General features: G+C 35.4%; 1 protein-coding gene across 6 annotated transcripts in view; it reads left to right on the plus strand.

Moving 5' to 3' along the window:
- The window catches only part of ZBBX (zinc finger B-box domain containing), a 120873-nt gene that overhangs the window by 69532 nt on the left and 24164 nt on the right, over positions 1-27177 (plus strand). For all 6 annotated transcript variants that reach the window (XM_082393957.1, XM_082393961.1, XM_082393956.1 and 3 more), the window contains 6 exons: positions 2712-2886; positions 10495-10615; positions 19585-19694; positions 20071-20171; positions 21360-21439; positions 23078-23217. In XM_082393957.1, coding sequence (XP_082250083.1) covers positions 2712-2886; positions 10495-10615; positions 19585-19694; positions 20071-20171; positions 21360-21439; positions 23078-23217 — 727 coding nt within the window. The remainder of the gene's footprint in view (positions 1-2711; positions 2887-10494; positions 10616-19584; positions 19695-20070; positions 20172-21359; positions 21440-23077; positions 23218-27177) is intronic.

The following is a 27177-nucleotide window of genomic DNA, read 5'->3' on the forward strand; positions in this document are numbered from 1 at the left end:
AGCTGAAACATTTAAGAGCCAATGTACTATCCTCTGGCTTTTCCCTTTCCTGCCACCGCTGTGTGGAAGCCAAGTATTCCATAGGCATAGCTGTAAAATGCGAATGTCTCATGTCTCTGATTCATTGCTTGGAAAGGAGCTGCCCTGGAAAGCTGCTAGTATCACCAGAATACTTAACTCCTTTTGTATTAAGCACTGAGTTTTCAGTGCATCTTCATGAGTGCAGCATACATATACACACGCATTCACATATTGCTTACTGAATACCTGTAAATACCTTCCCACATACTTCTAAGACTCAGTATTTCCAAACGAAATTCATCATGTCTTCTCCAAAACCTATGGATGTTACTGTTGGTGGCAGCCTCTCTTCTAGCTTTCCAAGCCAGCAGGAACATTTATTTTCTATAGTCATTTCTCTTTCTCCTTTGCATATCCAATCAGTTACCACATCTCATCTTAAAACCGTCTGAAAACTCTTGAATATTTGGTCACTTCTATTCTTATTGCTATTCCAAATACTGAAATTAGCTTTTGCTTAAAGTGCAAAAGGTCTATAAAGTGAAAAGTGCATTTTCTTCTCTCCCCTTCTAGAAGTTAATAATTATTCTACTTTTGTATGTAGGTATTTCTTAACACACATATTAGTGTGTTGCATACTGCTCTGCAAACATGCTTTTTACACTTAACAGTAGTTTTGTTATCCATATAAGTGTATTCCACAGCCTTCTCATTCTATATAGTGGTTGTAAAATATTCCATTTATTGGCTATAAAATAACTTTTTAACTATGTTTTCTCTGATCATCATTTATACTGTTTTAATCTTTTGCCAGTATAAACTATAGTATAAAAAATAATTTTGAAAAATATTGTTTTGCATATATATGAGTATATCCATATGATAAAATCCTAAAATTCTTAGGTGAAGAGGGTTATGCATTTGTAATATTGATAGATATTGAGAACTGGATATAAATTTTAATTGGTTTCCTTGCATCCAAACTCACTGTTCTCCAATTTCTTTCTCTCCCACACTACTGTGTGGGACTCTTCAGTAGCTACTGGGTGGGACTCTTCAGTAGGTTTGCATTTCCAAGATGTTTAAGTGTAATTTTCTCTGGATGGCAGGCAGGATCCTTTACAATCTGCCCCTACTTGTCTTTCCACCCTTTATATTTTCTCATATCCCACTTTTTACTATAGCAACACAACTGCATACAGTTCCATGCCACTGTGTTCTTTAACTCCATGCCTTAACATATATACCATTCTCTCACTCCGGAATACTGCCCCTGCCACTTTTTGTCCATAGGATCCTTGTTTATCTGAGTTAAATTCCTGCTCTTTGCTCCTATTTCTATTTCTGTGTTTCTGTGTCAACCACTAGCATAGTGTCTGTAGGTTCCAGATGCTTTTTGTTTATACTGAATTTTATATATGCACATATTTAACGATTTTCACTCAGTTGTCCTCTGACAATCTGCCTGGTTTTTTTGCAATTAAGGGCTGAACATAGAGGATTCTACTGTTGTATCTAGAAGATACACAATGGAGATTTAGCAATTTCATCAGTGTAGGTAATCCACATTTGATAATTCAGCATTGGTGCGGAACTTATTTTGCTTTAGATTCCTAATTTGGCTGTTTTCTCTGATTCACTGGATAACTGCCAAATCCTACCTTTATTTTCTTCTGTGTGTTCACAGTGGATCTATATTTTGTACGGAATTCATCCTTTCCCCCCATCATTACATTGAGAAGCAGGCAGTTTTTCATATGCATTCATTAATTTGTCCATTCATTCAGGTAACTTTTAATGAGCACCTACTTTGTGCCAGGCGCTACTCTTGGCACTGAGGAAACAGACAACATTCCTGATCCCATTACATTCTAATGGGGAGAGACCAGCAATAAACAAACATGTAGAGTAAATTCACATGGAGATAAGTTATTGAGAGAAAAATAAAGCAGATAAGAGATTGGAAAGTGGGGGAGAAAGGGGCTTTGTTTTTAGGGTCATCAGTAGTGTCATCACCTATTCTCTGAGTAGGTGACATTTGAGCCAAGACCAAATTAAATGAGTGGAATGGCTGTGTGAAGATATGAAAAGGGACCATTCCAGGCATTGGATATAGCTTGCGCAAGGCCCTCGAGTGGAATATGCTTGATGGGTTCCTAGAACTGAAAGAAGATAAGTTTAGCTGGAGCAGGGTGAATGAAGGGGAGAATTAAAGGAAGTGAAGTGAAAGGCAGAGGGGTACAAAGTTGTGTACAGCCTTATAAGTCCTAATAGGAACTGAGGGTTTCACAGAGAGTCATCGGAGGGTTTGGAGCAGGAAGTGACATCAGATTTACATGTTAAGAAACTGTTCTTTCTGCTGTGGGGAGGTTGCAGGGAGCAGGAGACTGGAGAAGTAGAATTAGATACAAGGCTATCACTGCTTTCCAGGGAAAACGCTGGTGGATAACATAATGATAAACCCTCAGTCCTGTAGGCTCTAGTTTTAGTACTTTCTGAAGAGACCGTTTAAAACTGTCAATAGTTTTAAAGAAATCAGTAAAGCACATAAATAAGTTCAACTTAAAAACATTCTATTCTAAGTTTAAAAATAATGTGTGATTCACAATGCTCAGTAGTTAATGCTACCTGTATTGTAAGATACAGAACATTTAGTAAAGCACACTTAGATACACTGTTAATTGTTTTAGGTAGAACTTTCAACAACAAAGAAAGAAGAATGTGCAAATCCAAGAGATAGGCTCTTGTGTGAAGGGCCATTTGTTGAAGAAGCTTCTGCCCAATCCTTTCAAGAAGTTCTAGATCAGTGGAGAACTGGACATCATGATGACAATGAGAAACAGAAGTTACATGCAGCAAAACCAGGTACTGCTTTGTTTTTTTAAATAAAATGAATGCTTTAAAATAAAGCGGAATTTATTTTATCTCCATTCTCTGTGAATATAAATGCAGTGTTCAGAAACACTGAAACACTGGGATAGTAGTTTGATATAACTCTTCAAAGGAGTAGTCACTCTATGACCATTGGTTTAGTGTTTTAATATTTATAAACCCCAGAATTGGGCATTGGGGATATATTTGCCTTTGTTTCTTACGTAAATTCAGGCTGTCAAATGAATAGAGAATTAGATTCTCTCAGCTCCTCTTCTAGCAGAAAGTTTTGTCAGAACAACTATTCCTTTATTGAATTGTAATTACAACATATAAAACAGGAGGATCTATGAGATGAGAGGAGTAGAGAATTTTCTTATATGTGTCTTGAGAAATATATTTCAAGGACTGCTGTGAAGTTCAGGGGGATAATTAATTTGTCTTTTGTTTTTCTTTCTTTTTGAAGAAATATTTGTTTTTATTTTTCCTTGGTAATTTTCACACCCATATTCTAAACATTGAAGATCTGGATGACCGAAGTGTATAGTACCTTTTCTTTGTTTCCCAGTACCTTTTGAGGGAAATCATACCTTTAGAAGTATTCAATTTATAAATTTTATTACTCAGAATCTTGTTGAGGCTTCCAATTGCTTTTCATTAAAAATAAAATATTAGATAATAAACTTAAATCATGTAACTTAGTTGACAGCATTCAATTTTATGATTTTTATTTCATTTTTTTTCCAGTGAAGGAACCCTCCTGATTAGTCCTCTTTTGTAACATAGTGTAATTCCTAATGTCAAGATATCACACACCTTATTCCCAATTAAAATCTGATTTTTTACTAAATAATGTTCTCTCTTTCAAATATTTTTCCTACATTTGTTCATGATACGTCAATTTCGTTAACACTTCCAAGACTTTATTTGTATACCCTGTTTTAGTATGTACATCAATATAACTCTCATTGACTATGTTATTTTATGTGCTCTTTTATTTGTGCTTTCACATTTTGATGTATTTTTTACTTTTTTACTCTGAAAGGGATTAAATGTTCTATAGAAATACCTTTTTGATTGTCCACTTTGAAGACATAGTATTTAAAAATAATAGAAGAACTGATGTGTTGTAGCTTTCCTCTATAGGCTGAAGATTGTGGATAAAGATGCTTAAATGGAATTGAACTGCCTGATTTCAAAGGAATCATGGAAACCTGGAGTGGTAGAGGCCAGATGTTGGCATATAATTATCAAAGTTATAGTGGAAAAATTACCAAAATAAGGGGCAAGGAAGACTAGTAATTAGATTGTTTCAATTCACAGAGATCTGTGGTACTAATTGGAGTATATAAGAATGAACAAGTTTGTATAGACTCCTGTTTTTCCTATCCGAGTAGAAAATTTCCATCCTGATGCACAGAGACCCAACTTGAGTTACCATATTGGGGATTCAGAGTTTATTATAAAGTTCTCAGCCCTAAGCCAGACCACAAATCTGAAGCCCCTTGAGGTAGAGGCTGGGTCCTTTTGCAGCATTTTGTAGTGTGGTCACAGGGTACACTATGAATCTTCCTCTAAGCTTCCTCTAAGCTACAGAACTTATGGCTGTTTACCAGGATAAACATGCACTGAGGAAAGGCAATGCCCAGACCTTCAGAGGGGTTATTAGATTCTGGGTCTGAACTGACAGTTAGAGACCCTGGAGACCCTAAGTACCACCGTAATCCACCAGTCAGTCTTAGAGATTTATGGAAGTGGAATGATAGATAGACTCTTGTCTTTATTCTGTCTCATAGTGCATTGGGACTGTGGGACCATTATGTGGTTATTTTCCCAGTCTTGACTCTTGGGAACACATATACTCAGTAACAGGAATAATGCCTATATTGATGGTCTGACCTGTGGCATGAAGGTTGTTGTGGTAGTACGTAAGTAGAAGACCCTAGAACTGTCTCCCTTCCTTACCAATGTCCATGCTAATAAAATACCATGCCAGAAGCAATACCTGGGGATTGCAAAGATTAATGCCAACATCAAAGACCTGAAAGATGCAGGAATACTGCTTTTTATTATATTTCCATTTAACTTACTTATTTGGTACAAAAGCCAATGATCTTGGAAAATGACTACAGATTAAACTTGATCCGATGATGATGATACAGGTCACAGTTGCTTTTCTAGATGTAGTGTCTTTGCTGGAGAAAACCAACACATTCTCCATGATTGGAGGAGGGAGACAGCTATTGACCTAGCCTAGGGGTTGATTTTTCTGTAAAGTGACAGATAGTAAATATTTTAAGCTTTGAGGGCCATTCAGAAGGGCCATACAACTCTGCCACTGTATCATGAAAGACAATATATAAACAAACGAGTGTGACTATTTTCTAATAAAACCTTGTTTATGGATACAAGTTTGAATTTTACATAATTTTCACATGTCACAATATATTATCCTTCTTTTGATTTTTTTCAGCCATTAAAATATGTGGAAACCATTCTTAGCTTGAAAGCCATACAAAAGCAGTGGGCCAGATTTGGCCCAAGGGCTATAGTTTACTGCTCCTTGACATATCAAATGTATTCTTTTCTATTTCTATTAATAAATATAACCAGAGATAGTTTGATAACATATGGCAGAGGTTACAGTATACCCTCACAGTCTTGCTTCAGACCTACATTAACTCTCCAGCTTTCTAGCATTATATAGTCCCAGAGAACCTTGATTGTCTTGCTATTGCACAGAAGATAATGCTTGCCCATTAGATTGATGGCATGATGCTAAGTGGATTTTGTGAACAGGGAGTATCGGTTACAGAATGATTATGTTGGTTCCTTTCCATCATGGGTAGGGCAGTAATTTGTCTTCATGGGAAAAGCTACATATTTCAGAAAAGGATTTGCCTTCTCTTCCTGTGGTATATCTGCCAGCAGAAGCTTTATTTGTCACTGTGGTGTCTTACACAATGAGTGTCTTAGACACTCATTTTATTATGAAAAAGGTATAGGAATAGGCTCATACTCATGGAATTCACTCATCTTACCATGTGCAGCACTGCCCAGCTAGCTTGATGGTTTTGCGGCATGGCCTACTGAAGGTTCAGTATGGGTTCCAGCTGAGAAACAACATCTTGTGAGTTTGGGGTGCTTTTCCTACAAGGGGCTCTATATTACATGAAACTCCGGCAAAACTTCCATTAAACAGGAAGCTGAGACTACCCACTGCCATTTGGGGCTCATCAGCACTGAGTTAATAGTCAGGAAGGGTCACTGTATCGACCATGTTGTTTGAGCACAAGTGTGAAGGAACAATTAGATTGTTATCATACAATAAAGAAAAGATAGACTTCATCTGCAAACCATTCAGTGACATACTTAATTTTTCTGTGTCCAGTAATAATGTTCATTGGAAAAATGTGGCAACCCAGTGAAAAGAGGGCTTCTATGGTCTTGAATCTTTTGAGAAAGATTTTAGTCCTCTACCAGGTAAAAGGGGTTGGCAGACAGTAAGGTAAACAGAATGGGTGATGAGAGAAGGAAGCTATGGTAAACAAATCAAGGTAGGCTTCAAAACAAGCTACAAAATGAAGAACCATGGCAGCTATGTTGTATATTGAGTAATTGTTTTTTTTTTTTTCCTCTCTTTTTCCTGATACCTAATATGACACGTACTACTGGTATCTAACATTTAAATTTAGTTGGGAGTATCACTAAATTGAAATCTCCCTGTGATACATAGTGGCTCTAGAACTTTGTGTTCCCTGTGCTTCAGACATGAGTTAGTTTTGTTTTGTTTTGTTTTGTTTTCAGAGGAAGAGACAGACAGACAAATGGATGCTTAGATGCAAACTAAGTAGACTCTGTCTCTCCAGATCCGTTCTTTCCCATTTCTGCCCTACTCTGTGCCCCTAGAGGTTGATCTTTAGAGGCTGCATCACGTGAACTCCCTTGTTCTCTGGCTTCTGGTTGGGTTTGACCAGTTGGAGACACTAGCAGAACATTGAAGGGTGAGAAGAAAGAGGTAGAGGTATTCACTCTCCCTCTCCTTTATGTGCTGAGATTTTGCAGTTACTGCTTTGTCTGCATATATCATTAGCTCCACTCATATGACCTTTCATCCACAGCCATTGCTTTCCATGACTACTTACAGCACTTGCCTTACTTTGTCCTCTCAAGCCTAGGGTTGGTAACAGCTCTCCACTATTTTTAGTCTCTGAGTGCTTCAACATCACTTGTTCCCTTAACCTTACCATGATTATAAATTAGTCCCTTCATTTGATCTTCTTCAAATTACCCCTTTGAGTTTTTTCTTTCCTGTCAGGACCCTGACTGATACAGATAATTAAAAAGGGATTTCTAAGAAGCCAAGGTTCAAGTTGAAGTCTAGAAAATGAGTTGGAGAGTGGAGACAAATTAGAATGTACAGAGGCTCCATGATGAAGAGAGCATATTGTGTTAATGGAACTGAAGGTAGATGTGCACGGCTGGACCTCAGAGAGCAAGGTTGTAGCACAACAAGCTAGAGAGGAATTACATTTAGTGGCTTGGAAAGACAAGGCTACAAACAAGACAAAGAGTGGCATAGATATAGGAGGAAAGTTGGTAAAGTGTATTATCATCAAAACCCATGGAGGACTGCGTTTTTAAGTAAAGAAATGAGGTCAACAGTGTGGTTGCCATGGAGAAATCATTAAGATGAGGACTTCTGTTGATATAATATGTGATTTTATTTTGCCTCAGAGTATTATAAATGTGATTGTTTATGTGCGTGTATATTATATGTATGTGTGTGCAAACATTTTCCTTTCCCTAAGATATTAAGTAGATAAAAAGAACATTTATAAAATTTATATACCTTATGGAGAAAAACAAAACAATAAGAACTTGTTCTCTTCCTCTTCCCTCCCCTCTAAGTGATTATCACTAGCCTGGATTTGTGTTTTTTCATTCCCTTGATTTCCTTGCAGTTTACTGCATGTGTGTATCTCTAAACAATATATTGTTAAATTTGCATGTATTTAAACATTGTGTAAATGGAAAACTAGTATATGTACACTTTTCCAACTTGTTTAACTTATTCAACATAATTTACTGAGATTTACCCATAAAGATGTGCATAGTTGTATTTCATTCATTTTCCCTGCTTAAGAGTCTTCTGCTTAAAAGTCTTCTTTATATGATCACACCACTGTTTACCTGTTGAAATGTTGATGTTTGTTTAGGTTGATTCCCATTTGGGGTAGAAAGAGGTAGAGGTACTTACTTTTCCTCTCCTTGATGTGCTGAGATTTTGTAGTGACTGCATTCTCTACTTGTGTTACAGAGCAGCACTTAGATGACCTTTTGTCCACAGCCCTTGCTTTCAATGACTTCTTACAAACTTCTCCAACTTTGTCCTCTCAAGCCTAGGGTTGGTAACGGCTTTCCATTATTTTTAGTTGCTGAGTGCTTCAACATCACTTATTCCCTTAGCCCTACCCAGCAAACACTGCTGTTTTGAATATTCTTGCATAAGTCTCCTAGTACACATGTGTACACATTTCTAGGTGTCTATTCCTGAGAGCAGAATAGCTGGGTCATAGGGTGTCTGTGTCTTTAACTATACTAGGTAAACCTGAATTTTTTTACCAAAGTATTTGTGTTAGTTTATATTCCTCTCTGCAGTATATAAATGGTTTGGCTGCTTCCCATTATCACCAACACTTTAACTGTCAGGTTTTAAAAATTTTTTCTTGTCTGATAGACATGAAATTGTATATTTCATTTGTGTACCTCATTACAAATGACACTGAGTATGTTTTCCTGTGTTTCTTGGCCATTAGCTTTGAATTTTCAAGTGTTCTAGTCATTTCTGTTATTGATTTCTAACTTGATTACGTTTTAGTGAACTGTAAAATTTCATTTCCTTCAGTGTGAAAGGCAAATACTTACAATGGCCTAGAAGGTTCAATGTAATCTGAAGTCCCTATCTCTGTGATCTCACTTCCTATTACTCTCTCCCTGGTTTGTTCTGTTTCAGCCACACTGGCCTCCTGGCTGTTCCTTAAACACCTTGGGCAAATTTACCTTAAGACTTTTAAAAGCATTGTCTATTAAGGAAAATACGCATCATCCCTTCAATATGAACAATGGGACGTCTTACACAACTTCACACAAAAGGTAGCTAGGGAACCATTAAACAAGGGAGCAAACCAAAACCTCAGTTCCATAGCTTGTGTGGCATTGTTCAGGGAGACGTGACTCATGAATTCATGCGTTCTAGATTTGTTTTCTGTAAGCAATTTGAAACAAAGCTTATCCTGCTGAATGCATTACATAGCTAAAGACTCTCTTTCTAGAAAATATCATTCATCTGTTTGCCAGAAAGTCTAGTTATTAGCATATTCACAAGCAAGTTAACCCAGGCCACCTGCCATCTTTATTTCCTGGGAATGTGCCATTGGTGATGGGAGAAGAGTGAGTCACAGGTCAGCTGCTTCATCTCCTTCCTCCTCATCACCCTTCTAGACTTGGGGGTTATCTCTCAAGCCACAAGTGGCTTTTCTCCATGACCTGGACAGAAAAAAAATTGAGTCCTCATTTTTTTTCCCTTTCAGCTTCCTTGCCGGGAAATATTTTGTTTCCTTATGAAAAGGAGGACTCACAGTGGAGGCCTCTCCTTTTTTCTATGACTTGCTCTTGTCCTTGACTCCTACTCTTTCAGTTCATGCGTTCTGATGGTGGTTCTCAGAACATCCTCCAGTTGCTTTCTTCAACACTGCTCTACACTTCGGGAAGAATACGAGTGGATGACTTACATTCTTTTGGTTTATTTCTATTGCTGGCATTTGGCTGTTTCTAAAAGCTATTTATTAAAGGCTGCAGTATGAGCTTGGGATTATTCTCTAGTTTCAGTCTATAAAAAAATAGTTGTTTCCCTCTTTACTACTTCTCCATCTTCTCCCACATTTTTCCTCCCGTTGTGGTCATTATGGAGAGAGGGCTAATATCTAGGAGGGTGGAGAGACTAGTAACTCTCTATTTATGCTGCTTTCTTTCCCAGAAATCTCCATCAGTTTTAAATATCTTTGAATGGTGGTTTTAATTTAGTAGTACTTCAGAAATATCTTAAGCATCTGGAAGTCAGTTGCCATGTAGATATAAATTCATGAGGACAGTTGGTGCCATGAGGACAGAGAGTGCCAAAATGGCACTCTCCTCCAGGTGCCATTTTGAGTTATTTATTTTCTGTTTCCCATAATGTGTAAATATTATTGTCAGTGGCTCTAACACGTACCTTTATGTGTGTGTGCATTTATAGAATATATAATGAATCTATTTGTATTTATCTTTATCGTGTAAAATAATTAGTTGCTTTAAAAAACCTTGTGAATCATAAGATTTTTTTCATTTCAAGAAATTATTGAAGAGAACTATCTATACAGTAATAGAATAAATCACCAATATTTAACACTTTTGCATCATTTAAGCCTAGAACTATTGATTATACAGACAAATATCAAAGCATATTTGCCTCAAAAATGGTGAATTCTATATCTTGAGAGAAGATGTGGTAATTTGTAGACTAGGTTACCTTAATTATGCATATTATGTTTATTTTTATAGACTCATTGGAAGAATGTGAAGTACAAACTAATCTGAGAATTTGGACAGAACCACTTACGATTGAATTTAAAGAAGACAGTCTATCCTACATGGAAAAATTATGGCTTAAAAAACACAGAAGGTATTTTCTGATTTTTTGCATTATAAACAAGAAATGTAAAAGCTATTTACATTCCTTGTGTGACATGCTTTTTTGTAGCAGTGTTATTTATGCACTTCACATTTGCATAAATAATTTTAAAGCGATATTAAATCCCTGTGAAGCTTCTACCGTTCTGATAAGAATTTTAATTCTATTTATATATGTAATGTGTGATTGATTTAGGGTTTGCCTTGAGAAATGGAAATGTGTATGTGGGAAACAAGGCACAAATATGGTATAGAATTTTAAAATAATAGCAAAAATAATGTAATAAATGAAAGCTTACTTTGAAGAGGTAATTTTTGAGGCTGTACTCTTCAGAAACTTTTAAGTTACTTTTTAAGTTACTTTTAAGTTAAGCAGACCTTTGATTTTATAGTTTTATTAATAGTATTCAAATATATTTTATTCAAAGACTTTATCATTAGATGTAGCATTTCATAAATTGTTTAAAAGTTAAATATCAAACCAAAATGATGACTGAGTACATGTTGGAGTCATTCATAATTTTACCATGATGTAAGAACCACATTGGGAGGTACCTTTAAAGGCCATGGGCTCAGTTTGCCCTATAGCAGTGCTACTCACACTTCATTGTGCTTATGAATCAGCTAGAGACTATGGCAAAATACAGATTCTTCTTCAGTAGGCATAGGTGGAGCCTGAGATTTTGCATTTCTGAATTTCTGACAGCTCCCATGTGATACTGCCGTGGATAATGCTAGTCTCTGAACCACATTTTGAGGAGCAGGGTGTTAGAAAACCTGTCTAGAATGTACCTGAGGAGTGGTTTTCGAGCCCTTGCTTCACTTCCAGTCATACAAAACCATCTCCCGAGACGGCCCACTCCATCCTTGGAACATTCTGCCTCCCATGTTATCTCCTAGTGAGCTGTAATTTTTTCTGACTAGTTGCTAACTTGGTCCTAATTCTACCAATTAAACCAATACTGAGCAAACTGAATTTCTCCTCTTCATGGTATCCCTTCATATTTTTAAAAATCAGCCCTCATGACTTCCTTGAAGCTTCTGTTTGACAGGTTACCATCTGCCCCCACGCCCCTTCAACTGTTTTTCTTGGGCAGATTTCTTTTCTTTTAATTTTTTTTTTTAATTTTGAAATAAGACATGCAATCAAGAGTTACAAAACAAGACGAAGAATTTCCCATGCTGCTCATTCAGCTTTTCGAATGGTAACATCTTATATAATCATAGTGCATGTATTAACACCAAGAAATTAACATTAGTACAATATAACTCACTAAACTACACACTTTATTTGGATTTCACCAGTTTTTTTCACTAAAATCCTTATTCTGTTTCAGGATTCAACTCAGGATCTCACATTGCAGTTTTGTCCTATCTCCTTATCCATTGCAATTCCTCAGTCTTCCCTTGTCTTCATGACCTGGACATGAGTACCTGCTGGGTATTTCATAGAATATACTCAGTGTGGGTCTATCTGGTGTTTTTTCATAATTAGATTGAGGTTGTGCATTTTGAGGAAGAATGCCACAGAGAGGATATACCCTTCTCAGTGCATGATATCACCCGATCATACTATCAGTAGATCTCATCACGAGGATGTTAACCTTGAACACATGGTTAATGTGGTACTCACCAAGGTTCCCTGCTGCAAAACCACTCTTTTCCTTTCATAGTTAACATTGTGGTCTGTTCAAGCTGTCAGAATACCATAGACTGGGTGGCTTATAAACAACACACATTTATTTTTCACAGTTCTTAAGGGTGGGAAGTCCAAGATCAAGGTGCCAGCAGACTTGGTGACTGGAGAGACCCGGCTTCCTGGTTCATAGAGGGCTGTCTTCTCACTTTGTTCTCACGGGGCAGAAGGGGCGAGAGGTCTCTCTTGGGGAGAGACTAATCCCATTCAGAGACTAATCCCTCTGACCTAATCACCTCCCAAAGGCTCACCACCTAATACCATCACCTTGGAGGTTAGAATTTCAACATATGAATTTTGTGGGGACACAAACATTCAGAAGAGAGCTTTCTGCTCCTTGCCCTCCACCAGTTTATGTCCTGCTCACATGCAAAATATGTTCATTCTATCCAATAGCTCCAAAAGTCTTAACTCCTTCCATCATCAACTCAAAATTCTAAAGTCTTAATTCTAAACTCTTATCTAAGTATCATCTAAATCAGATATGGGTGAAATTCAATGTATGATTCATTCTGAGACAAATTGCTCTCTAACTGTGAACGTATGAAATCAAACATGTTCTGTGCTTCCAAAATACAAAAGTGGGACAGGCATAGGATAGATATTCCCATTCTAAAAGGGAGAAATTGGAAATAAATAGAAGTAACAGGTCCTGAGCAAGTCTGAAACCTAACGAGCCAAATGCTATTAGACCTTAAATCTTGAGAGTATCCTCTGCTGTCCGGGCCCACTGGGATAGAAGCCCCACTTCTGGACACACTGAGGCAGCAGTTCTGCCCTGAGCTTTGCCTGGCAGGGGCTGGGCCCCCAAGGCTCTGGTTGGCTCTGCCCTGTGACTTTGAGTGGCCCCATTCCTAAGATGGCTCTGAGCTCGGTGACATGCCTGTGACTCCCCTGGGCTTGAATTGTGTGGCTGTTCTAGTCTGGGGTCACAAGGGCAGCCCAGGGATTTACTGGGCTGTTGCTCTAACGGGGGCTCTCTGTGATGGGAGAGATAGCCCTGATGATTTCTGAATTGCCTTCAGGATCATTCTTCCATTGTCTTGGATAATAGGTCATATCTTCTGTTTAGATGGCTAACTGATCTCCCTGTGAGATGATCCTTTGGCCATATACTTCCTATTCTCTCCTGTATAGGTTGTGTCATACTTTTCAATATAAATATAAATAGGCTGAGAATGTTCCAAATCTTTAAGTTTTGCTTCTCTTTTGATTAATTCTGTCTTTAATTCATTTCTCTCTTCCTTGCATTTTGTTATGAGCAGTCATGAGAAACCAGGCCTCTCCAACACTTTGCTTAGAAATTGCCTCAGCCATATGTCTAATTTCATTACTCACAAGTTCTACCTTCCATAAAACACTAGGACAGGAATGCAATTCAGCTAAGTTCTTTGCCACTTTATTAGCAAGGATTGCCTTTCCTCCATTGGATGATAACTTGTTCCTTACTTCCATCTGATACCTCATCAAAATGGCATTTACCATCCATATTACTACTGACATTCTATTCAGGATTACTTTGGTATTCTTTAAGACTACTGAAGCTTTTTCTACAGCTCTCTCTTTTTTTTGAGCCCTTACCAGAATTGTCTTTAAAGGTCTATTAATAGCAGTGTAGCCTTTTCCTAGCATGAACTTCAGACCTCTTCCAGCCTTTACTAATTAGCCAGCTCCAAAGCTGCTTTCACATTTTAAGGAATTTTATAGCAGCACCCCACTTCTGGTACCAATCTCTGTCTTTGTCCATTTGGGATGTTATAACAGAATACCATAGACTGGGTGGCTTATAAAAAACAAACATTTATTTCTCAGTGTTCCTGCGGTTAGGAAGTCCCAGATCAAGACACCAGCAGATTCAGAGTCTAGTGATGGCCTGCTTCCTGGTTCGTAGGAGAAATCTTTTCATGGTGTCTTCACAGGGCTCTCATGGGCCTCTTCTATAAAGGTACTAATCCCATGTGGGGACTCTGCCTTCATGACCTAATCACCTCCCAAAGGCCTCATCTCTTAATACCATCACACTGAGTGTTAGAATTTCAACATATGAATTGGGTGGGGGGGGACTTAATCACATCATAGTAATAAATATTTTAGGGGAGATACTTTGAGATGATGCAAAATTCTGTTTTTCTTTAAACTTTCATCTACTAATTGTAGCATTTGTCAGTGGATTTTGCCTGTATCAGTTATTACTCTGCTGCTCTGTTGGGGATTTTCTGTTTCCTCTATTTCTTCTACCTTTATTAATTGGAATTCTTCAAGGAAGAATATCTCTTTTCCCACTTTGGTTTATTTATTCAATTGTTTATTTATGTGGACTCATGGATATTTATTTTATTTTGGATTAATATCCAGTATGATTGTTATTTATTTTTTGACTCAAGTTCCTGCTTTGATCATTGAGAGCTCTTTCAGGTTGACTTCTCGCTCCTTTCAATACATTCTTGCCCTTTTTTGTTTGTTGGTTGGTTTGCGTTGAACATCTCTTTATTTTTCTAGTACCTGAGATGCATTTTCCTGTCCTAACCTGAGAATCATTTTTCCAAGGAAACCTGATTCCTTTTACTGGAGACTGTTATTCAGAAACCAAGATCTCAACTTAGGTGTACACCTTGCTGCTCAGGAGTCACAGATCCTAGTTTTTCTCAGAGAACATCTAGGAGATACATGTATATATACTAACCCAGGATACACACACAACTAAATTTACTTCTGTACCTGTCTACCTGGATATCTATTAAAGTAAACGTGAGTTCATATTCATACATCCAAACCAACATGAAATGGTTCATTTACATTCTCGCTTTGCTTATTTGTGGTTTCTTTCACCTGCAGTGAGAATCCTGGCTCTCAGTATCTGTAATATAGTAGTAATATATTTATTAACTTATCACCCTTAAATATATGCGTAAAGCAGTTTCAGAATCGCTAACTAATATCACTGTGAGAAACAAATTTACCAATTAGAGTACACTGTGTATAGTGCTTTCTACAGTATCCAGTCAAAATCTTGTTTTCCAAAGTTGCTTAGGCCATGGCACTCATTACTTTCCCATCTCCTTTAGAGTGGTTCTACCATTCTTTGGGGGTATGCCCATATCCTGAGTACTTTTTAAAATTTGAATAAACTTGTGTACAGTTCTATGGGCTTTTGCCAATGCCTAGAGCCATGTGTTCACCACAGTACTGAAGAATACAGTTCCATCACCCCATAATCCTTCATGCTTCCTCTTCTTTTAGTCAACCCTTCTTCCTCAACCCATGGCAACTATTGGTCTGTTTCCATCCTTATACATTTGCCTTTTTCTGAATGTCATGTAAATTAAATCATAAAATATGTAGCTTTTTGCATTCTTCATTTAACAAAATGCATTTAAGATTCAACCATGTTCTAGAGTGAATCAAAGTCTGTTCCTTTTTATGGTAGAGTAGTATTTCATCATCATGGTATATATTTTATCCATTCATCTGTTAAACAACATCCAGCTGGTTTCTAGTTTTGGGCAATTATGACTAAATCTATTATAAACATTTGCATATAGGTTTGTGTTTGAATATAAGTTTTTAATTCCCTGGGTAAATACCTGGACCAGGATGGCTGAGTTATATGGTAAATATATGTTTATCTTGATGAGAAACTGCCAAACTGTTTCCAAAGTGACTGCATAGTTTTGCATTTTTTTCTGCAATGTGTGAGAGTTCTAGTTACTCCACATCCTTGCCAGTGCCTGGTATTCTCAGGTTATTTTTTCTTTTGATGGTTGTTTTAATAGGTGTGTAGTTATATCCCATTGTGGTTTACGTGGCAGGGTTTTAAGTTCATACATAGACTATTCTGGTTATTCCTATGTAACTATTGTCCAAGTTGTCTATATCTCTTTTAAAGTATGATGTCCATAACAGTCTTTCAGGTGTGAAACTTAGTAGTGTATATCTGTCAATTGCCTCTTTCTAGCTTAGGAATTAGTACATAAAAGTAATCCCAAGGTCACTTATCTTTTTTAGTGGCTGCCTTTCAAGGCCCTTCACACTGAGTTTCCTATACAGTAAAAGAAGAACACTTTTGTTAAATGACTGACTTCATTTCTGCCTACAATTGTCATAGTTTATAAAAGGCTTAACAGGTTTATAAATATATGTTCTATTGCATTTTGTTTTTATATCACTTTTCTGATTTGGATAGTAATGATTTTTGTATTTTACCTGCCAATACGTAAGTGTTGATAAACCTTAATAGCAATCTTAATATCTCCAGTGGTTCTTTTTGTTGTAGTTGAGATAACATTGGTTTATAACATTATATATATGTTTCATGTGTGCAGATTATATTTCACACTGCAACCTGCTCACGACCAAAAGTTTAGTTTCCATTCGTTACTGTACAGTTGAACACCTTCACTCATTTCGCCCTCTTCTACTCCCCTTCCCCTCTGGTAACTACTAATCTGTTCTCTGTATTAATGTGTTTGTTTTTGTTTTGTTTTGTTTTGTTTATTTTTGATTTTTTTATATTTTACTTATGAGTGAAATCATTTGTCTTTCTCTGACATTTTTCACTTATACTATCAAGGTCTATCTATGTTGTCACAAATGTCAAGATTTTATGTTTGCTTATAGCTAAGTAGTATTCCATAGTGTGTGTGTGTGTTTGTGTGTGTGCGTGTGTGTGTGTATAACCACATCTTTATCCATTCATCTGTTGCTGGGTACTTAGGTTGTTTCCATATCCTGGCTACTGTAAATAAAGCTGCAAAGGGGTACATACATCTTTTCAAATTATTATTTTCATTTTCTTCAGATAAATACCCAGAAATGGAATAGCTAGATCATATGGTAGTTCTATTCTTAATTTTTTGAGGAATCTCCATAATGTTTTCCATAGTGGCTACACCAAATTACATTCCCACCAACAGTGTATTAAGTTCCCTTTTCTCCATATCTTCTCCAACATTTGCTATTTCTTATCTTTGTGATGATAGCCACTCTAGCAGGTGTGAGGTGATATCTCATTGTGGTTTTCATTTGCATTTCCCTGATGATTAATGATGTTGAACATCTTTTCATGTGCCTGTTGGTCATCTGTATGTCTTCTTTGGAAAAATGTCTATTCAGATCCTCTGCCGATTTTTAATTGGGTTCTTTGGGTTTTTTGTTGTTGATTTATATATCTTAGATGTTATTTAGATATTAGTTCCTTATTAAATATATGATTTGCAAATATCTTCTCTCATTTGGTAGGCTGTCTTTTCATTTTGTTGATGGTCTCCTTTGCTGTGCAGATGCTTTTTAGTTTGATGCAGTCCCACTGGTTTTTTTTCTCTTTTGTTTCTAGTGGGTCTTTTAAATGCTAGGAAAGTTTCATGAAAGAGATCATACGATTTGGATTTAGAGTATTTTAAGGGCGGATATTAAAAATTAGCTGGTATTTCTACTCCAGTTCCCCTACTCTTTTTATTATATGTACTTCTCAGTTCTAGCTGATCATCAGAAGCATGGGGGGAGGTTTTTAGAATGCTGATTTCTCCTCCCAGCCCCAGACAGACCTAAAAATCAGTGTTTTTAAGGATGGGTATGAGACTCTGCATTCAAAAAGATCTTCTCTGGTGATTCTGATGCAAACAGCCTAACACTGATTCACAGAATCAGTTGGTTTCCCCAAATGAATTGGTCAATGCTCAATATATATTTGTTTAAATTTTAAAAGAGGAAAATCTGGTGAGGTAATCCTGTTCTAAAGCATTTGTCATCTTTTATTTATGTGGCATGATCTTTTAACAAAGCAGTTGTGCTAGGGTCCCAATCTAGAATGTAGAGTTAGTTTATTGACTAACTAGTTGTTTGTTCATGGACAAATCACTTTAATTCTCTTGGTCCACATTTTGTCACCTGAAAAACATTGAGTTTGGAATAAATAATCTAAGGGACCCCTTCAGCTCCAGTGCTCTATTAACTGGACTCTCTAAGTCTTTGATTCAGGGCTTTCCTCCTAAAATTAGGTAAGTTTTCACTTCATGAAGGAGTATCTGGATACTAGTACATTTATGTGTATCAGTGATTGAATTTTTAGTACAGTATATCTATGTCAAACTGGAAAGAGGTTTCTGGTGGCCAGATGCCAGTTTGTCTTTGACCTTTACTCTTTAATATTTTCCATCATTTAATTAAATTATGGATGTAAGATGACATGCTCTTCAAAGCTGGATAATATATAAATATTTTGGAGTGTTCTGATATATACATTACATATACTGGGGAAATGCACATAGTCACAGTTTGCTAGGAGATCATTAAATTTTTAGTACCTTTGCAAATTGTGAGAGAGGCAATAGAGAGTAATGATTAAGAACATGGGCTTAGGGAGGCAGACTGCTTGAGTTCAAATTGTCTGCTGCATTTACTACCTGAATGACTGAACAAGCTGGATTACTTCTTTGTGCTTTAATTTTCTCATCAAACTTAGATAATATTAGTGCCTATTTAATATTCCTGTTAAGATTCAGTACCCCAAATTGTTTAGAACATAGCCTGGTACATTTTTTGTATTATTGTCACCAGCTAATATTATTAAGAAGGCCTTGACTTTCATATGGGGACTCCATGAGCATGCATAATCTAGAAGAGCTGTGCGGTTTAAGGGCAGTTAAAAAGTGACTCCCTTCCCCATTGTTTGGGACTATCCTTTGGAACCAAATGCACAAGACCTCTAAGAATTCCTGTGCTTCATTGCCTTGTATGTGAGACAGGCCACATCAGACCTCACTGTTAATTAGATAATAGATGCTACAGCCAGAACACCTCACATTCTTATTGTGGAAGCCTATTTTATCACCCGACTGGCTTGGTGGAAGTTCAGAAAAATGTCTTCAGTTCTCTTAGAACTTATCAACATAATGCCAAGTCTGTGAGACACAACACTCATTTGTAAATTAGCTTTTTAAACAGTGTGATATGTTTCATGGATTCCATGTGTTTTTTTTGCAAAAATACTGAATTCTGTCATAACTTTGATTTTCATCCTAAAGGAAAAACAATAAGATATGAAATTTAAAACCTTGTGTGATGTTAATTTGATTTACAAAATTATTTTAGTGGATTCAGATTATGTTATACAGTTGTACTTTTCTTCTGTGAATTAGAGGTATGGCTATGGTTTTCATTATTAATTTTGTAGACTCACTTGTTTGTGAAATAAATCAAGATCTTGTCTGGAGAAATTTCAGATAATGTACTTTTAGGCTTTTAATTGCTACTTTCTTGTTTTGTAGAACTCCACAGGAGCAACTTCAAAACATGCTACTGGACACCTTTATACCTCAGTGTAAAACCAGTAGGAAGGCACAGTGTTCTCAGAATGAAAATGATGAAGATAGTGATGGTTAGTTCAGCCTTGATTAGATATTTTCAAATTTACTATTTCAAATTATATACACTGAGCGTTAATCAGCATCTGCTTTTGGTTTTCTTTACTGTATCATTCTCAACTGCACTGTGTACACTTTATCTCCAGATCAAAATCATGCACACTCTCCTTGCCATTCTCTAGATTTACTTTGCCTTAGTTTAAATAGTTTCATTTAAAAATCGAATGTTAAGTCAATGTGTATTTTACTTGAACTGGGAAAATTGACAGTATACCTTTGTGTGGATGCACAGGAGAACATTCTTCTTCTATTGTTGCCTTTGTTATTTGGAGATGAATTATCAGGTAAGGTATATGCTTTGATGATATTATTTTTAATCTTATTTTCTAGTTGAAGATATCAAAATACAACCCCCAGCTCTTTTTCTGCCAGTAGAAGAATTAAACATAGAGAGACCTGAACCATCTCTAAAAATAGTCGAACTGGATGATGTAAGTGCATAATGACCACTCATATTACTTAACAAACAGGAAATTCATAACATACAGTTACAACTACATGTTATTTTCAACAAGATTTCTTGTTGAAATAAATTTACAAGTATATAACAAGTATTATAAATTTACAAGTATTTGAATTTAAATATGCTGACAGGAATACAACCGACTATTATTTTAATGTAGACAGTAAATTTGTGAGCTAAATTGATATTGTGTCATAGTATGGGAGATGAGAAGACGTTTCACTCTTTTAACTTGTAGAAATGTAGTTTAGTGTTTGTTTTATTTAGTTCTCTGTGTTATCAGGCCTTTTAACAAAGACTATTCTCATTATATGATATTTATTTAATAAAATTTGTATAAATTTAGTTTGTTGAATGTCATTTAATATTTTCTATTTAAAGGAAAAATAGTATTAAGATTTAAGGGATTTAGTATAATAATAACTTGAATACAAACCTCTAGAAGACACCAGGTAGAATAAGCTGGAGCTAGAGCCAGTCAGATCTAGAGCTCCAGCCTGGAGGGTTAAGTTGTGATAAACTCTGCATTTCTGACTTTCTAGTCTTCTAGTAGCTGAGTATACCCCCTGTCCTCAATGTTGCTCTTACTATGGTTGTCACAGAGAAGGACTACAATGAGGAAGTACCTTTTTAAGTACTGCTTTCTTCTTGAGGTTAATAGCTTCTGCTGTGTGTGTGTGTGTGTGTGTGTGTGTGTGTGTGTGTGTGTGTGTATGTATGCCTGGCAACATTTTTATTTCTGCTCTGGATAAATTGAAGATTCTGAACAAATAAATACATACATGCATGTGTGTTTGTGTGTGCTCTTCATTAAATTGTTGATGCATATGGTATGACATGCTGGTCAGAGAATGAAAAACATCTTAGTCACTGATCTACTTGGCACTTAGTAGTTACAAAATAAAACCTAAGTTGTTATATTTGGTTCTGGGTGTGATAGTAGTGATAAATGTACTGACACAGCAAAAGCCCTCAGCAAATATCTGTTGAATTTGTTTAGTTCTCCTAGAACTAATGCTCTATGGCATATAGTCAGAGAGCTCATGATATTTCTTTGTGAGAAAAAAAATTCTCTAAATATTATGCACAAATCAGCTGGTTAATGTATTATAAATTTGTTGAACATACTAATATTATACAACATGCGTTTAATAAGACTGATGAAGCAGCATTTGAAGAACCGGGAAATGTCGTGCCTTATAAAGTTGAGTTAGCAGATGCAGACAGTCAACAAAGGTAAGATCTTTCTAATTCGCTTTCGATACTTATTAAAAACCCACAAAAAATTAACTATCTCTTGAGAAATTCACAACATAAAAAAAATGTGACTTTAATGTTAGAATATATTTTATTTAAGCCATGTTTAAATTTGGGTACACTATTGCTAATATTTATCGGCATTCAGTAATTAGAAAATTATCTATAATGATATGTTTATACTCTTACCTAATATCTGGATTATTTAATAGATGCTTCTGAATTTAGGAATTGTTATTATTTGAAATGGCCTCCCAAGTCATATATTTCATATGAACTTCCTTACTTTCTCCAAAGATACTCTTTGGATTTTTCTTCAGTTTGTTATGAACCCTAAATAAAAACAGGTACATTAATAAGTTGAGAGACAAGAAAAGCCCCCAAACTATAGATTACTTCCTAGGTAGATTTTACTGTGTGATAAATTAAATAAATGAATTATAATGATTCAGCTTGTAAATTTTTTAAAGAATTTTGTCATTTCCAAATGAAAAATACTATCTAGCTGTATCTGTTAGTAATGCTAAAAATTATTCTAAGTCCTCTTTGCTGTTGAAACTTTAGCTAGGATTTCACATGTTTTGACTACAAAGCATTAAGTTGGGTAAACAGCAGAATGAAGTTCCTGTTAAGTAGCCCCTACACCGATTCTTTGTTTATATGTTCAGATCACCTTAGGCCCCTGTCAGCATTTTGGAACAGCAGTGGGCCTAAGTGATGCCCTCAGACCCGAAAAGCCCCACGTTTGGACACATAGACCCAGATATTTAGCAGCAAATGTGCTTTTGGCAGGGGACAACCTTCTGGTCAGTATATGAGGTTTATATGCACTACTATATCCCTAAGGAAATGGATTTCTACTCTCTAACTTGATTCTTTTATATATCTTATCACATGTCTTTGCTTTGACCTCCATGTTAGACAAGGCAGAGAAAGTTACTGATTATAGTTTGGCAATAGTTTTGCATCTTGGGTTTGGAGGTGCCCATAGAGCTTCTTTTCTAAGAGTCATAAAGCATCATAAGTGACACAAGAGGACCTTTTTGGTTAAGCATAATCCATGAGTTTTCATGGTGGTACTATGTAGAGCTTACATAAATATCAAGTATTATTAAATATATTATTCCATTCATAGAAAATGTGATTCAATTGTAATTATGCTTGTATATGGTAATCTTCATTAAAATTGAGATATAAATACCACATAAGGCTTTTGAACTCATATAGTTCATGATGAACAAATAAAAAGTTTATTTAAGCAATAAAACCTTGATTTCATGAGCTTGATAAGATTGAAAGATAACTCTCCATTTTTAGAGGAAAGACCATGAGAAACCAAACTTACTTCAGAATATTTTTAACAAGAAACTGTCAATTAAAAATTTGTAGTTAAATCAGGTTTGTCCCAGTTGCCTATATCCTTTAAATTCATAATACTGTTTAGTTACTTGTGGTTTAGAATTTGTCCACAGAACGTTGAAGCAAATATTAAATTAATGTGAATAACCCTATTCGCTTAAAGTTTTACTGTATTTAATTTAATAAGCTGGGTCTTTTAACTTTTTTATATATAATTTCTTTCAACTCTTTTCTTTTGCTTGTCCCTAAACATGAAAGTTGCACATTTCATGGTTATCAGAATACTTTTCTATATGAAAATGACATCCATCAACATCATATTTTCACCAAGGGAAAAACACACCTCTTACATCTTCATCTGAGCAACAACACTTCTTATTGTAAAGATAACTCAAAAGGTAACTTTTTTTGTTGTTGCTTAATAGTATTAATGGTGAATGTTAGTAACTTAATAAAACCAATAGGTATTGCAGTATATAAAAGCTTTGCCTATTTTGCTGTTCATTTTAAACCCAGAAGATTTAGTCCTCAGGAGAAAATTGGTTGAAAATACATAATTTTCTATCAAATACTCTTTTTGGTCAATGGACGATGGTATTTGTATTCAGAGAAAAAAGCAGCCGGTATAGGACTACTCTAAAAGTTATTATGGACTGAGCTAGCATTTAAAGGATTACATAGATGGGCTTTTAGTGACAAAAGTCTGATTGGCACTCTTTTGTCCTCCCTCCCTTACACTAAATCTTTTCCTAAAATATTTAAGTTTGTGTAAAGTTTCACATTAGTGATAAAACCAAAACAAATCATCTGTTTATATATCTACATTGTTATTACTAGTAGTACCCTTGGGATCTATAGATTAGATACTGTGTGCTAATGTCTGGTTTTCATTTCTAGATGCTGAGATCATCATTTAAAGACAGTCATAGCAAAGTATCCTGGCCTGCTAGTCAGATTTTGTTTTCATTTCTGCCTTAAATTGCTGTGTGACCTTGAACATGTCACTTCCTTTCTTAGATCTCACTTTCCGAAACTAAAATATGGGAACTAGATTATTTCTAATCTACTTTTATCTACTTAGGATTTTATTTTATCTACTTAGGATTTTCAGAAAAACCAATAAATATATCTTATGTGAAGAATTTGAGAGATGCCATAGATCATTTAAAGTGACTAGTTGTAAAACTGATGATTACCTTCTCATTGGGTAACAGATGGTAGAGAACAATGATTTGTAGTAATCATGCTGGTTTTAACATTTTCAGCTACGAAGCCTCTAAATCATATGACAATGAACTATACCCACATGGGAATTTAGGACTTTACAGGGCTCCAGGTCTAAGCCAGAAGGTATTTTTAACCTACCTGGAGCATGGAGTTCCAATTGCCTTTGGGAAAATGCTGAATACAAATGCCCATTAAGTGTTACTTTAAAGATACTTAATTTATTTGAATAGACTTTATTTTTTAGAGAGCAGTTTTAGGTTCATAGGAAAATTAAGCATGAGGTACAGAGTTCCCATATACCTTCAGACTCCACAAACTCATAGCTTCTTCCACTATCAGCATCCCAAACCAGAGTAGTACAAATTATTTAACAATAATTTGTTAAAATCGATGAACATAGACACATCATTTTTACCCAGAGTCCACAGTTTACATTAGGGTTCGCTCTTGGTGTTGTACGTTCTCTGGGTTTGGACAAATGTATAATGACTTGTATCCAACATTATAGAATAATACAAAGTAGTTTCAGTGCCCGAAAAATCCTCTGTGCTCTGTCTTTTCACACAAACTTCCCTGCTAACCCTTGGCAACCACCGATCTTTTTACTGTCTCCAGTTTTGCCTTTTCCAGAATGTCATATAGCTGAAATCATACAATAGTCATTTCAGATTGGCTTCTTTTACTTAATAATATGTATTTAAAGGTGCCCCCATGTGTTTTCATGGCTTGGATAGCTCACTTCTTTTTAGCGCTGAATAATATTCCATTGTCTGGATGTACCACAATTTATTTATACATTCACTTATTAAAAGACATCTTGGTTGCTTTCAAGTTTTGGCAATTATGAATAAAGCTGTTATAAAAATCCATGTTTGAGTTTTTGTTTGGACATAAGTTTTTAACTCATTTCAGTAAATACCAAGGAGCACAATTGTTGGTAAGAGTATGATTAATTTTGTAAGAAACCACCAAACTGTCTTTCAGATTGACTTTACTACTTTTCATTCCCACCAACAGCGAATGAGTCTTCCTGTTTTCCAAACCCTTGCCAATATTTGGCATTGTCAGTGCTTTGGATTTTTGCCATCCTAATAATTGTATAGTGGTATCTCGTTTTAATTTGAAATTCTCTAATGATGTATGATGTTGAGCATCTTTTCATATGCCTATTTGCCATCTATATCTTCTTTGATGAGGTATCTGTTAAGGCCTTTTGCCCATTTTTTAATTGGGTTGTCTGTTGAAAATTTTAGAGTTCTTTTGTATATTTCGGATAATAGTATTTTATGTATGTATTTTGCAAATATTTTCTCCAAATATGTGGCTTGTCTTCTCATTCTCTTAGCAGTGTCTTTCACAGAACAGAAGTTTTTAATTTTAATGAAGTCCAGCTTATCAATTATTTTTTTCACGGATCCTGCCTTTTGTGTTGTAATTTAAAATGTCATTACCATAACCAAGATTATCTGGATTTTCTCCTATCTTCTAGGATTTTTATAGTTTTGCATTTTACATTTAGGTTTATCATTCATTTTGAGTTAATTTTTGTGAAGAGTTTAAAGTCTGTGTCCAGATTTATTTGGGGATGTGTGGATGTCCACTTGTTCCAACACCATTTGTTGAAAAGACTATCTTTTCTCCACTGTATTGCTTTTACTTTTTTGTCAAGGATCAGTTGACTATATTTAAGTGAATCTGTTTATGGTTTCTCCATTCTGTTCCATTGATCTATTTTTATATTTTTGCTAATACCACTTTGTCTTGATTACTATAGCTGTGTGATAATTTTCAAAGTTGTATAGTGTCAATCCTCTGACTTTGTTCTTTTCCTTCAATATTGTGTTGCCTATTCTGGGTCTTTTACCTCTCCATATAAGTTTTAAAATCACTTTGTCAATATATACAAAATAACTTGCTGGGATTTTGACTGGAATTGCATTGAATCTTTAGATGAAATTGGGAAGAACTGACATCTTGACAAATTGAGTCTTCTTATCCATGAATGTGAACTAGCCCTTCACTTATTTAGTTTTTTGATTTCTTTCATCAGAGATGTCTAGTTTTCCTCATGTAGATCTTACATTTTTTTTAGGTTTATACCTAAGTATTTCAATTTTTTGTGTGCTAATGTAAATGGTATTGTGTTATTAATTTTAAATTCCACTTGTTCATGTTGGTGTGTAGGAAAGCAATTGACTTTTGTATGTTGACCTTGTATCCTGCAACCGTTCAATAATCACTTAGTAATTCCAGAAGTTTTTGGTCAACTCTTTTGGATCTGTACATAGACAATCATCTAATCTGTGAACAAAATCAGATTTATTTCTTCCTTCCCAATCTGTATACCTTTTACTTCCTTTTCTTGTCTTATTGCATTAGCTAGGGCTTCCATTACAATGTTGAAAAGAAGTGGTAAGAGTGGACATCTTTATCTCATTCCTGATATTAGAGATAAAGCTTTTAGTTTCTTATCATTAATTATGATACTAACTGTAGTTTTTTTTTTTTTTTTTAGGTAGACTTTATTAAGTTGAGGAAATTCCCCTTTATTTATAGTATGCTGAGAGTTTTTATCATGAATGAGTGTTGGATTTTGTTGAATGCTTTTTCTGTATCTATTGATATGATCCTGTGATTTTTCTTCTTTATCCTGTTGATGTGACAGGTTAGAATAATTGATTTTTGAATGTTGAACCAAGACATCTATTTTTTATGACTTAAAAGGGTTTCTAATGAGACTAAATTAAATCATATCTGTACTTTGTGCATTGCATTTTAAACATTATTAAGAGGCTGTGTTCTCACCTTTTTAGCAGCAATAAATCCTAATAATGGAATTTTACAATCTTGCAAAAATATTGTAGAGGTTCGTTGTAGACATTTATACATAGGAAATGGCAGATCTTTCCACAAAAATATTAGATTCAGATAATTTCTTTTCAAGTTCAGTAGGAAAGTACAGCATTACCATGAAAGTTTCATTAAATTGAATAGCTTTTATAAAGTTTTTCTATAAAATATTTCTCTGACATACAACTTATTGCATTTCTCACAGTACTTGTGCAATTTAAGAGGTGATATTGGAAGTGGAAGTTCTAAGTACTGTGTGCAATTGCTGAATTGTATAAACA

The sequence above is a fragment of the Balaenoptera borealis genome (genome assembly GCF_965194805.1).
Source record: "Balaenoptera borealis genome assembly, chromosome: 5".
NCBI classification, from domain to species: domain Eukaryota; kingdom Metazoa; phylum Chordata; class Mammalia; order Artiodactyla; family Balaenopteridae; genus Balaenoptera; species Balaenoptera borealis.